General features: G+C 61.8%; 1 protein-coding gene across 1 annotated transcript; it reads right to left on the bottom strand.

Annotated features, from left to right (window-relative positions):
- Positions 1-5,437: 5,437 nt before the first annotated feature.
- On the bottom strand, positions 5,438-9,877 carry PLPP2 (phospholipid phosphatase 2). The gene is made up of 6 exons (XM_061466683.1): positions 9,707-9,877; positions 7,403-7,554; positions 6,900-7,177; positions 6,771-6,828; positions 6,509-6,685; positions 5,438-6,420 (listed from the first exon to the last, which is right to left on the bottom strand). The coding sequence occupies exons 1-6, from the start codon at positions 9,756-9,758 to the stop codon at positions 6,283-6,285; spliced, it is 855 nt and encodes a 284-aa protein (XP_061322667.1). The 5' UTR covers positions 9,759-9,877; the 3' UTR covers positions 5,438-6,282.
- Between the last annotated feature and the right edge of the window lie 3,026 nt (positions 9,878-12,903).

Below are 12,903 nucleotides of genomic sequence, written 5' to 3'. Positions count from 1 at the left end.
CCCCCACATCCATAATGAACCCCCCAGCCCATAAAGGACCCCCCCATAAGTGACCCCCCGAAGGGACCCCCCCCCATAAGTGACCCCCTCATGAGGGACCCCCCATAAGGGACCCCGGACCCCCTCCATAAGGGACCCCCCCATGAGGGACCCCCCCATAAGTGACTCCCCCATAGGTGACTCCCCCCATGAGGAACCCCACCCATAATGGACCCCCCATAAGGGAACCTCCCCATAAGTGACCCCCCCCCCCCCATGAGGGACCACTCCCAAGGGACCCCCCCCATAAGTGACCCCCCCCCCCCATAAGGGACGCCCCCATGAGGGACCCCCCATAAGTGACCCCCTCATGAGGGACCCCCCATAAGGGACCCCTCCATAAGTGACCCCAGGCCCCCTCCATAACGGACCCCCCATGAGGGACCCCCCCCATAAGTGACCCCCCCCATGAGGGACCCCCGCCATAAGAGACCCCCCCAATGAGGGACCCCCCCATAAGAGACCCCCTCATGAGGGACTCCCCATAAGGGACCCCTCCATAAGTGACCCCGGACCCCCTCCATAAGGGACCCCCCTATGAGGGACCCCCCCATAAGTGACTCCCCCCATGAGGAACCCCACCCAGAAGGGACCCCCCCAATGAGGGAGCCCCCCCAAGGGACCCCCCCCATAAGGGATGCCCCCATGAGGGACCCCTCCATAAGTGACCCCGGACCCCCTCCATAAGGGACCCCCCATGAGGAACCCCCCTCATGAGGAACTCCCCCCCATAAGGGACCCCCTCCATTAGTGACCCCCCCATGAGGACCCCCCCATAAGTGACGCCCCCCCCATGAAGGACCCCCCCATCTCTCACCAGCAAAGGCCTCAGCATCCCCCATCCCCAGTGCAGTTCAGCCACCCTCGATTCTCCCCATCCACCCCGTGTGTCCATCATCAAACCCACGTTTGGGGGTTTCCAATGGGATTCCAATGGGAACTGAGGATTCCAATGGGATTTCTGGCTTTTCCTCCTCCTCTTCCTCCCCCTCAAGCATTGAGCAGGGAAATGTCCCGCTCGTGGCTCCATCCCCTTGGTCCTCGTGGTCCAGCCCCCTTCTGGACCCATCCATGTGCAGACACCGAGGGTGGGCAAAGCCTCTCCCGCAAGCAGGAGGCGGAACAATTGCTCTTGGCTCTGGTGCTGCTTGCCCATAGGGACACCGGTGCTGGCCACAACCTGGTGCTCCATGCACCCCTGGCACCACCTTCCTGCACCCACCGCTTGTCCAGAGCAGGAACTGGGCTCTGCGCACGTAACGGGAAGGGGAAAATCCATCAGGAAGTGAATTACCCTGGAATACCCAGGCAGAGACGCAGGAACCGCGTCGGGGTGATGGGCAGGGAAAGCAGCAACGGGAAAAGCTGAGATTGATCCCATTTGGGTGTTTGATTTTTGCAGCCCCAATGAGCCCCAAGGGGCTGGGCTGGGTGTCTGGATCCCCATCACCATCAGGATCCAGGGACCAAGAAGCCAACCGCAGGGAGCACAGCTTGCCTCCAGGCCCTGAACCATAAGAATCCCCTCGGCAAACATGGGAAAGCCCCAATTCCAGAGCTGGAAAAGGCTGGGAATGCCCCTGCCCTCGCTGCACCCACTCTTGGCTCTGCACCAGCCACCCAGACGTTTGTGCTCTGGGGAGGGAGGGAGGTTGGGGCTGGGGGAGCCAGCAGCAGAACCCTCTCCAGCCCTTCTTATGTATTCAAATGGAATAAGAGCACAAGGTCTATTTTGGTGGCCAGAACGGATCCGCTCTGGAAAAGGGCCATAAATCCCAAAGGGAGGAGAAAGCATTTGACCAAGGTTATGGTAAGAGAAAAAGAGGGAAATCAAAGACCAAAAGGGGTCCACATCAGCTCATCCCATCCCATCCTGGAAACGGGGCTCTGATGGCACCATCCAGCACCACCATTCCCGTGCTTGTGCCAGCGCCTCAGCACCCTCCCAGGGAAGAGCTTCTGCCTAAGAGCTCATCTCAGTCTCCCCTCTGGCAGGTTCAAGCCATTCCCCTTGGCCTGTCCCTGCATCCCTTGTCCCAAGCCCCTCTCCAGGGCTCTTGTCACAGTGATCCCAGAGAGGGTTTGGTGGGGATGTGCGAGGAAAGGGCCAGGGGGGAGCATCCAGCATCCCACAGCCAACGCTTGCAGGGAGCACGGCCCCGGCCCTGGCAGCGCAGGGAAGCAAAGCGCTGCTCGTCCCCTCTGGCGGTGCCTCCGGGCCCGGCTCCGACGCCTGGTGCCAGAGCAGGGACGGGGCTGCGTGGAGGGGAGAGCTCCCGGCGCCGCTGCCACCGCAGCTGCTGGTCCCGCAGCACAACCAGAACCAGCCCCAGCTCCAGCCCCAGCCCCAGCCCCAGCCTCAGCCCCAGCTCCAGCCCCAGCTCCATTACCAGCTCCATCCCCAGCTCCAGCTCCAGCTCATCCCCAGCTCCAGCTCCAGCTCATCCCCAGCTCCAGCTCCAGCTCATCCCCAGCTCCAGCTCCAGCTCCAGCCCCAGCTCCAGCCCCAGCCCCAGCTCCAGCCCCAGCTGAGCTCCATCCCCAGCTCTGTCCACAGCTCCAGCCCCAGCTCCGGCTCCATCCCCAGTTTCAACCACAACTTCAGCCCCAGTTCCATCCTAAAGCTCCATTCCCAGCTCCAGCTCCATCCCCAGCCTCAGCTCCATCTCCATCCCCATTCCCAGCTCCTTCCCCATCCCCAGCTCCATCCCCAGTCCTAGCTCCTTTGCCAACCCTAACTCCATCTCCATTCCCAGCTATTTCTCCAGTCCCATTCCCAGCTCCTTCCCCATCCCCAGCTCCATGTCCATTCCCAGCTCCTTTCCCAGCCCCAGCTCCATGTCCATTCCCAGCTCCTTTCCCAGCCCCAGCTCCATCCCCAGTCCTAGCTCCTTTGCCAACCCTAACTCCATCTCCATTCCCAGCTATTTCTCCATTCCCATTCCCAGCTCCTTCCCCATCCCCAGCTCCATGTCCATTCCCAGCTCCTTTCCCAGCCCCAGCTCCATGTCCATTCCCAGCTCCTTTCCCAGCCCCAGCTCCATCCCCAGTCCTAGCTCCTTTGCCAACCCTAGCTCCATGTCCATTCCCAGCTATTTCTCCATTCCCATCCCCAGCTCCATCCCCAGCCCCAGGCTCCTTCCCCAGTCCCAGCTCCAGAGCCAAAAGCAGGATGTGGCCCCGCTCGCTCCCCGGACATTGGCCTGGGCCAGGTCTTGCCTGATAAAGAGGCACCTCCTGCATCACCTCCCACGGGAGGGTTTCCCCTTCTCCTTTCCTCCTGCCCTCACTGCTTAATTCCTCCTCTGCCCCCTCCTTCCCTTCCGCAGCCAGATCAAAGGAGGCGGCTGCACCCGGAATCATGGATTAAAGGGGAGAGGGGAGGCGGCACTGATGGGATCGGAGGAGGAGGAAAGGGGGAAGAAGGAGCAGGAGAAGGCAAAAGAGAAGGAGGAGAAGGCAAAAGGAGAGGGAGGAGCAGGAGCAAAAGGACGAGAAAGAGGAGAGGAGGAGGAGGAGAAGGAGGAGCAGCACCGGGGCCGGGCCTGCGAGGCCGCCGGGAGCGGAGCGGGCTCCACCGGGCTCCTGCGGCCCTCTGCCGCCGCCCCGCTCCGGACCACGGGCACCGGCCCCGGGGGCGCTTCCCATCCCCGGTCCCGGCTCCGCTGCTGCCTCCTCCCGGGGCCTTGGGCCAGGGAACGGGATGTTTAGGGATGAGTAACATCCTTCCTGGCAATGCCTCTGCCCGTCCCTGGAAGCGGGCACCGGGAAGCGAGGGGGCCGGGGCACGGAGCCAACAAGCAGGGAGAGAGCCGGGGCTGGAGCCAGAGGACCGGGACACGGCCCATGGAGGAACCCCCGGTGCCAGGGAGCGGGGAGGAGGATGCTGCGTGGCACAAGGAAGGAGGCACCGGCTGGGGGAGGCAGCGCAGGGCCCCTCTCGAGCGGGGCTGGAGCCGGAGCCCGGCTTGGGAAGGAGGAGCCTTGGGATGGAGCTGATGCCGCGGTCAAACGTACCCCAGCACAAGCAGGATGGGAGCCGTGGCTCCGGCAGCGCAGGCTGCAAAGGGCTTCGGGCACCCCAGTCACAGCCCAGGGCTGGAATGTGAGAGGAGCAGCCTGGGATCATAGAATCGGGGATCCCTATGGAAGGGGATCCATCGAGTTCACGCGGGGCACTGCATCCCACCAAGTGCAGGTTACTCCGGGCTTGGGATGCCACGAGTTTGGTCCGGTCTCAGCCCCTTTCCCGTGGCTGGCAGCGTGCATCCATCCGGGAAGGAGCAGCCGCGCTCCCTCGGCTCCAAGCCTGCCCTGCCCTTGGGAGCTGCACACTGCAGCATTGTGGCCCAGCTGGTTTTTCCAGAGCCGCATCCAAGGGGTGAAATCAGATCTCAAGGGAAGGGAACAGGCACGTTCCTGGCTGCACAGAGGAGCTGGTGGGACCGTGCCAAGATCTGGGGCAGCTGCTGAGCACCAAAGCCCAGGATAAAGGGGAAAAGGGAGCCCCGGCTGTGCCTCCTGCTCCCTATTCCAGGAGCTGCTGCTCCTTCCCAGACCTTCGGTTGCGATTCCTGCCGCATCCCCCCGGCTTTGTTTGACACCATCAGATGTTAACCCAGGAGCCTGGAGGGCTGGGAAAGGGGGAAGGATCCCGTTGTGGGGAGCAGGGAAGGATCTGCAGGAGCAAAGCAGCATCCGCAAAGGGCTTGTCCAGACTGGAGTCACTCACAACCAGCAGCACCAGTGAGTGGTTTCGGAGGCAGAGCTGAGCCCAGGATGGGATGATCCCGGTGTTCCCTGGTACCCTGCAGAGCTGGAAGGAGCCTACAGCATTCCCGGTGCCATAGCGGCTGACACGGGGGCAATGGAGGAGCCCCAGCTCACCCTCAAGCCTGACGCTGCCTCCCAATGCCCCCCATTGAAAGGCCCCTGGCTCTGCTCCTGCTGCTGCCACCATCCCCATCCCTATCCCTATCCCATGCCAAGGCTCTGTCCTTGCGCTGCCAGAGCAGCCAAGGGAGCTGCAGGCACAAAAACGTCACTTTTTCCAAGAGCTTCTCCCCTCCCTTCCCTTCCCCCTTTGCTGAGGGCAGCGGCTGCGGAGCCGGGAATGCCGGAGGCTCCCGGGAGCAGGGATGGGACCAGCCGGGATGGAGCCCGGATCCTGCGCTGGCCACGGCTCTTTCTCACCTCTCCAAGGCTCGGCTGAGTGAAGGAGAAGCCTCTTGAAGGCAGCAGCGCATGGGCACCGCGGGCAAGGAGCCCAGGGGGATGCTGCTCCCATGGGACCAGCATTCCCATGGGAATGGGGCTCTGCAGATTCTCTTCAGCCCCGTTCCATCCACCCCAAGGCCGGGAGCATCCATGGGGGGAGAGACCAGGCCTGACACAGACATTCTTTAAGGATGATCTCATTTAGAAAACGCATTTTTTGTATCAAAACACATCGTGAAAACGTGTGGAATTGAGGAAGAGGCTCCAGAGCTGCGCTGGGACCCGCTCCGTGGCCCATTCCCCACCTTCCCGAGGTGTTCGGAACCCCACATCCAGCTCCACATCCCCATCGGTTTTCCTTTACCACAGAAAGCTTCTCCCTTTGCCCCCCCTTACCCCCTAAAGCATCAGCTGAAGCTGCAGCAGAGACAAAGGCTGGAGCATCCCCAAGCACGGTGAGTGCAAGAATCCCTTGCTCCCAGCATCAGGAAGTGGGAAGAGCCCTTCCCATGCTCCCTGCGCTCACACACACTGGAAACCAGCGTTGCTTTCTAAGGGAATCAGGGAACAGAGAAAGGTCTGGATCGCTTTAATCCTTGCTAACCCAGCAGCCGCCCTCCTTGTGCTCATGAGGCTGGATCATTCGACAGGGATAACAGCCCAGGCAAGCTCAGGCTTCCCAAGGAGTTTGCTCTTCGCTCCGTGCCATTTGCCAGCCTGATAAATCCATCCCACGTGCCTCCCTTCCCCTCCCTGCGCATGGAAAGCCGGGATGGCAGCTTGGGAGCGTGACTCAGACACACAAGGAACCAAGGAGCTCCCTTCCCTCAGGGAGGATGCTGGGATCACCGGGCACCGGTGCCAGCGCAGGGGCACCACGGGCACGGAGAACACCAGGAGTGGGGATAGGCAGGGATAACCCGCAGGTACCTGCGGCAGCAAGCGGCACCGGAGCCAGTGGTCCATAGGGAGCCAGCGTTCCATAGGGAGCCAGCGGTCCATAGGGAGCCCGGTGCGGAGCACGGCTCACGGCGCGCCCCGGTAGCTGTAGTGATTGCGGTCGGGGTCGCTCATGGTGAGCGGGAGGCTGGGTTTGCGCTCCGGGTCCTTCCCATCGCAGGGCCTCGGGGGACGCTGCTTGAAGAAGTCGGAGACGTATCGGACCTGGGATAAGAGCATCGGGAAGGAGACGCATGGGGACCGCTGCGGCCCAAGGAGCATGGCGGGGTTGGGTGGCACCGGGGACACTCACGATGAGGATGGCGATGAGAGCCCCTTGGAGCAGCCCCACCAGCACATCGCTCCAGTGGTGCTTGTAGTCGGACACCCTGGTGTAGCCCACGTAGATGGCGAAGGTGATGAGGAAGAACTGGATGGTGGGACGCAGCAGCCGGGCCCACTTCCCCACCAGCCGGGCTTGCACATAGAGCTGCATAGGGGATTGGGGAGCCATCACCCAGTGTGTGTGTGGGGTGAGGGGGGCACTGGGTAACAGGGTCCATGGGGGCACTTACCGCCAGGAACATCATGCAGTACATCCCAAAGGAGGAGTGGCCCGAGTAGAAGGACAACCTACGGGGCAAAAGGGGTGGTGAGGCCTCCATGGCAGGAGAGCATCGCTGTCCCCCAGCCCCACAACTCACCTGGACTCGGTGACGTTCCTGCTCTCCCCTTGGCAGACGTTGTCCAGCTGCACGTACATGGAACAGTTCACCTTGGACCAGTCGGGATTGCAGACAGCCAGGAAGTTGGGCCGGAGGCGGCCGATCATGTACTTGGCCAGGTCAGTGAGGGACTGGCTGATGGCCCCTCCGAAGAGGAAGGTCCCCACCACCTTGTAGAGGGCAGCCAGGTAGTTGTTGAATTCCGACTTGGAATAGAGGCGCTCCGTGTAGACCAGGTACAGCTCCCCTGATGAGAGCTGCAAAGGACAAGGGCTGAAGGGCTTGGAGCTATCAAGCAGCTCCCCAGCACCATGGATATGGGATGCTCCCGGTGCCCGACCCCATGGCATGAAGGTCCCAAGGGAGCTCCCGACCCAAGGGCCCCGTTGGCGTCTGGAGGTGGGTGTGCTGGGCCCCTGCTCCTGGATAACGCCTGGGGGAGCATCCCACCCCTAAGAGGGAAGGGGACGGCGCTTCCTTACGATGACGACGGTGCAGGTGATGGTGACCCCGGCCATGAGGCCGTGGGTGATGGTGTCCGCCTTGTAGGGGTAGCGGATGGAGTCGTCGTTGCAGTAGAAGCCCCGTTTGTACGGGGAGTTCACCAGCGTCAGGATGACGAAGGGCAGAGACGCTGCAAGGCAGAGGAGAGGTGAGGAGTTAGGGGGGGGACAACACAGGCACCCCCCGGGGGACACCATCCGGAGCCACCCGCACCCCAGGGCCAGGAGGACTCGCCCTGATGCTGATAGAGCCCTATCACAACCCACAGCTGCCTGAGGCGCCCAGATACCACAGGAGATGGCGGCGGGGCACCCACAGGGCTGCCCCACAGCTCCCCGGTGCTGATGTTGTGCCCTCTCCTCCCACTGCTCAGGGTCTTCCAGCCCAGGAGGATGCAGCTCGTTAGAACCGATGAGAAGAGGCTCTCGCAGCAGTGGGACCCTCACACCGGCTCCAGGGGAGCCAATGCCTGGAGATGCAGGGTGGGGGGGGGTGAGGACTCCCTTATCCCCTGCTCCGCTCCGGGTTCTGCAGGGATGCTGCAAGCGGCCGGGACGGGCTGGTCCCCGGCATCAGCGTGGTTTGGAGCGCGGGGGGCTCTGCCCCATCCCTGCCCATCAAAGAGGAACCTCCTGGCCCGGAGCACGGGGGATGCTCGGCCCGTCCTGAGGCCGGGCTCCGATCCCGGTTCCGCCTTTCCCAGCGGCTTCCGCCGGCCCTTGTTCCACCGTCTCCCGGGAACAAGCACCTTTGGCCCCGCCCGCACCAACCCGGGGAAACGGGAAGAAACGGGCGGAGCCACCGGGACCGGGACCAAGCCCTGGTGTGTGCATGTGTGTAAGTGTGTGTGTATGTATGTCTGCGTATGTATGTGTGTGTGTGGGGGTATGTATGTGTGTATGTGTATGTATGTATGATGTATGTGTATGTATGTGTGTGTATGTATGATGCATGTGTATGTATGTGTGTGTGTGTATGTATGTGTGTGTATGTATGTATGTGGGTGTATGTATGTGTATGTATGTGTATGTATGTATGTGTGTGGGTGTATGTATGATGTATGTGTATGTATGTGTGTGTGTGTATGTATGTGTGTATGTATGTGTGTATGTGTATGTATGTATGTGTGTGTGTATGTGTATGTATGATGTACGTGTATGTATGTATGTATGTGTATGTATGATGTATGTGTATGTATGTCTGTGTGTATGTGTATGTATGATGTATGTGTATGATGTACGTGTATGTATGTAAGTGTGTGCATGTATGTATGTGTGTGGGTGTACGTATGATGTATGTGTATGTATGTGTGTATGTGTGTGTATGTATGATATATGTGTACGTGTGTATGTGTATATGTGTGCATGTATGTATGTACATGCATGTATGGGTGTATGTATGTATGCATGTATTATGTATGTGTATGCATGTGTGTGTGTGTATGTATGATGTATGTGTATGTATGTGTGTATGTGTGTGTGTGTATGTATGATGTATGTGTATGTATGTGTGTATGTGTATATGTGTGTATGTCTGTATGTGTATGCGTATATGGGTGTACGTATGTATGTGTATATGGGTGTATGCATGTATGCATGTGTATGTATGTATACGTGTATGTGTGTATGTGTATTGGTCCCCCTCTCGCAACCTCCTCCTCATCCACCTCAAGCATCCCCCGTGGCTCGGATCAGACCCCGTATCCCTCCCTGCACAATCCCATGCTCCAAAATCGCTTCCCGAAAAACAAGAGCAGGGAAACGGGACCCAAACAAACCCAGGAGACACCGCCCCCCCCCCCCCGCCCCGCTCCTTGAGGCCGGAATTACGACCTGGGCCTTTATTTTTAGCCCGGTTCCATTCGCAGCTTCCCCGGTTTAGAAACGGGCGTTTGGAAACGCCCCCCCCGGGGCAGCGGCAAACGGGAACGGCCCCAGCCCGGCCAACGCCGCAGGACCCCTCCGGTCGCCGCTTCCACCCCCCGGTTCGACGCTGACACCAACCCCAACACCCCCCCCTTCCCTCCGCTCCAAGCGCTGGGATCCCCGACGGGGCCCCGCAGCCCCGGGGTAGGGCCCGGTGCCCGCCGCGGAAGGGAAACGGCGCCGGTGGGGCCGCTCAGGTGCAGCCCCGGCACCGGGGGCACTCAGACCCCCCCCCCCCCCCCCCCCCGGTACAGCCCCACCGGAGGGGGGGGGGGGGATCGGGGAAAGGACGGGGGAGAGGAGGAGGAGAAGGGGGGGGGGGGGGGTGTCCGGGATCCGCCGGTCCCGAGCCCTCACCGACCGCCAGGCAGAGCACGTCGAGCACCACGAACACTTTCCTGCGCTCCATGGCGCTGCCGGTGGCGGCCCTGCGGCCCGGCCCCGCTCCTCACATGGCCCGGAACGGAGCCGGGCCCGGCCGGGAGGTAAAGTCCGGGCGGACGGGACGGGACGGGGCGGAGCGCGGCTGGGGCGGGACGGGGCGGCACCGGCAGCCCCGCTCGGTGCCCCCGCCCGCGGGCTGCGGAGGGGCCGGGGCAGGTGTGGGGCGGTGGGGAACCCCCCCCCCGGTAGCTCCGGTTGCCCCCGAGGAAAGGGGACGGGAGGGAGGGGGTGAGGCCGCTTGCGGGTTCCTCCAGCCCCGGGCTCCTTTCCCGAGGGAAAATGGGGGAAAAAAGGGGGAAAAAAGGAAAAGCCGAGAGTGGAAGAAGGCGGGGCCGGGGTGGGGGGGTGCGGATTGCGGGGCTGGCACAGGCCCGGTTGTTCCGCCTGGAGGAGCTTCTGTTTTAAGGCAGGATCCGACCTCTGGGATGTGGGACATCGCTTCCCCAAGGCTCAGGCGGTGCCGGAGCCCGCTGCTGGGATGTGGCAGAGCAGGGATGGGAGCAAAGGGTCAAACACGGGTCCCCATGTGAGCTCCCGGTGGGACCGGGGACAGCCGGAACCCGGCTCTTTTGCTCCAGGCCCGAGTCTCAATCAGGAACGGAAGGAAACAAATAACAGGGAAAGCACCCAACTGGAGCCGTGGGGCTGGGCTGGGGGGTGTGGGGCGGGCTATGGGGGGAAGCAGCGGAGCTGGAAACGCTCTGGGGTGCTCTGGGATTTAAGGAGAGGGCCAAGAGCTGCTTGCTGGGGTCTCTCTGCTCTGCTCCAACCCCATGTGCCCCGATGCAACTTCCCTCCTGGCCGCGGGTGCTGCGGGGCCCCGGTGCTGCTGCTGGGGCCCGGTTTGCCCCACACGTGCTACCTGTGGGCCCCGGGTCCTAGGGGTGGGAGGGGAAGAGCTCCGGGACAGGAAAGAAGCGGGATGCTGGGGGGAATGCAGGGGAGGATGCAGGAGGGGATGCTCGAGGGGATGCAGGGGGGATGCTAGAGGGGATGCTCGAGGGGATGCAGGGGGGGATGCTAGAGGGCATGCAGGGAGGGATGCTGGAGGAGATACAGGAGGGGATACAGGGGGGGATACTGGAGAAGATGCTGGAGGGGATGCTGGGAGGGTGCTCAGAGGATGCAGAGGGGGATACTGGAGAAGATGCCGGGGGGAATACTGCGGGGATGCTAGAGGCGGGGCGGGCTGGTGGCACTGTGGGGTGCCCAAGCTATGCCCTGGGTGGGGAGGATGCAGGGTTTAACGCAGCCTCTCCCCACACTGAGCTCAGCCCCATCGCAGCCCCCAGCAGGCCTTGGGCTGTGCTGAGCCTCCCACTCAGTTTTAGGGGCTCAGATGTGGAGGTGGGGGGCTCAGCGAGGACAAGATGCAGCCTGGTGGGGTCACACAACCCCATGCTGCAGGCCCCTTGCTGCAGCAGGGCAGAGAGGGGCAAAATAAGGCAGCAGCTCCCGTGCCAATGGAATGGCCTCACGGAGCAGCCCCATGGGCAGGACTTTGCCCTATAGCGTGCTGTGGCTGCTGGAGACACCCCGGAAGAGCCCAGCCCCGGCTCTGAGCTGCTCTGAGCCCGGCCCCACAATCCCAGCTCAGTTGTGTGGGGCTGGGCAGGGGGCTGAGCAGTGCAGGGCCGCGGGGGAGGGTGGGGGGGTGCCTGGCACTTGGCCCCTATCCATTAGGTAACCATCAACTCCTCCTGTGCTTCCCGTAGGGTCCTGCACTCATTCCAGCACCAGGGCCCCATCCTGGGGAATGCTGATGCTCCGCTCCGAGGGGCTGCAACTGCAGCGGGATCCGATGTCCGGTGCCCCGGGAAGGAGCCGGTCCCGGTCCCGGTGCCCCCTCTGCCGTCGAAGCGCCGCTCCCGCAGCGTCCCCGCAGGATGCAGTGGTGATGGTGGGGGGTTTGGTCCCGCTGGTCCTGCACCTTCCAGAGCCAGAAGGGCCTTTAGAGGATGCGATGAGACAAAGGACAGGGACCCCCTAAGACCTAGAGCTCCCCATTGCATCCAGGGCCGATCCTGGGGAAACATGGCACCAGGAGAGCTCCCCAAGCCCTTTTCCTGCTGGTTTTCCAGCTGAGGATGGAGATGGGAAGCTGCCATCACCCCCAAAGCCCTGAGCAAGAGCTGGAGAAGGGAACTTAGGGAGTTTGGGACAAAACAGAGGGGCTTTGTGGGGAACAACACACAAGGGAGCAGCAGCAGGAACGCTGGATGTAGTTTCTGGCTGAAGCCAATGAGGGATGGATGGAGGGATGGGTCCCTTCTCCTCCTACCACAACCACAGGCTCTCCAAAGGAACCAGAGCACCTGTAAGAGCATCAAAGCCTCCTGCCCTCCACGCTGAACGGCCAACAGCCCCAGGGCAGGATGAGGCCGAGGTGAGGACCCTCTTCTTTGCTTCTCTCCGGCTCCGACAGCACAAGAGGCTCCTGCTCACTTTCAAATGAGGGGTTTAATTAAATAAATAGCGGCGAGGGGGGCTTCAAGGCAGTTTCACTTCACAGTGTAGGGGTTGGGGGGGGAACGAGTCCAGCAGCGGGAGTGGCTCAAAGTGAATGTGCTTTGTAAAGGAGAAAGAAAACCCCACCAAACCCCTGCTTCCTCCCCCCTGGCCCAGCCCTTTCCTGCCCTCCTCTCCTTTGGAAGATGGGTGGGAAAAGCAGGACCCCGGTGGTGAAGGAGCCCATGCGACTGTAAACAGCACTGGAGAACATAAATAAGGGATCCCTGCCTCGGGAGGGCTTGAAATGAACCAAAGAAAGAAGGGATTGGGGAAAACTAAGCCTGTTTGTGGCTGGCAGAGAGGAGAGGCTGAGGTCTGGCCCTCCCCTCTGCTTCTCTTCCCTCCAAGGAGCTTCCTCTCCAGCCAGGAAAGAGGACTCGGAGCCGGGTGGTTCCACTCTGGTTCCATGTGTTTGCCTTCCCCTTGAGCCCAGTTATCACATGGTGATGGATTGAGCTCAGCACCCCTCACAGCAAAGCCCTGCCCATGAAACCAGCCTGGGGCTTGGAAGAGGAGCCACAAGGTATGATCCTGTCATCCCCCCCCTCCCGCGGGGCTGAGCACCACCTCCCAGGGCTGGCGACAACAGGATGCGGGTT

The sequence above is a fragment of the Pezoporus flaviventris genome, unplaced genomic scaffold, assembly GCF_033815535.1.
Source record: "Pezoporus flaviventris isolate CSIRO_AGI_PZ_B2104156 unplaced genomic scaffold, CSIRO_AGI_Pfla_v1 ptg000043l, whole genome shotgun sequence".
NCBI lineage: Eukaryota > Metazoa > Chordata > Aves > Psittaciformes > Psittacidae > Pezoporus > Pezoporus flaviventris.
This window is presented reverse-complemented; position numbering and strand designations above follow the sequence as displayed.

What these genes read in the sequence shown, in the direction of transcription:
- PLPP2 (XM_061466683.1), bottom strand. Translation starts at nt 9,758, where the DNA reads ATGGAGCGCAGGAAAGTGTTCGTGGTGCTCGACGTGCTCTGCCTGGCG. An exon ending in CGTGCTCTGCCTGGCGGTCG is followed by an intron (nt 7,555 to 9,706) that starts GTGAGGGCTCGG and finishes TCTGCCTTGCAG; the next exon opens with CGTCTCTGCCCTTCGTCATC. An exon ending in TCACCTGCACCGTCGTCATC is followed by an intron (nt 7,178 to 7,402) that starts GTAAGGAAGCGC and finishes TGTCCTTTGCAG; the next exon opens with CTCTCATCAGGGGAGCTGTA.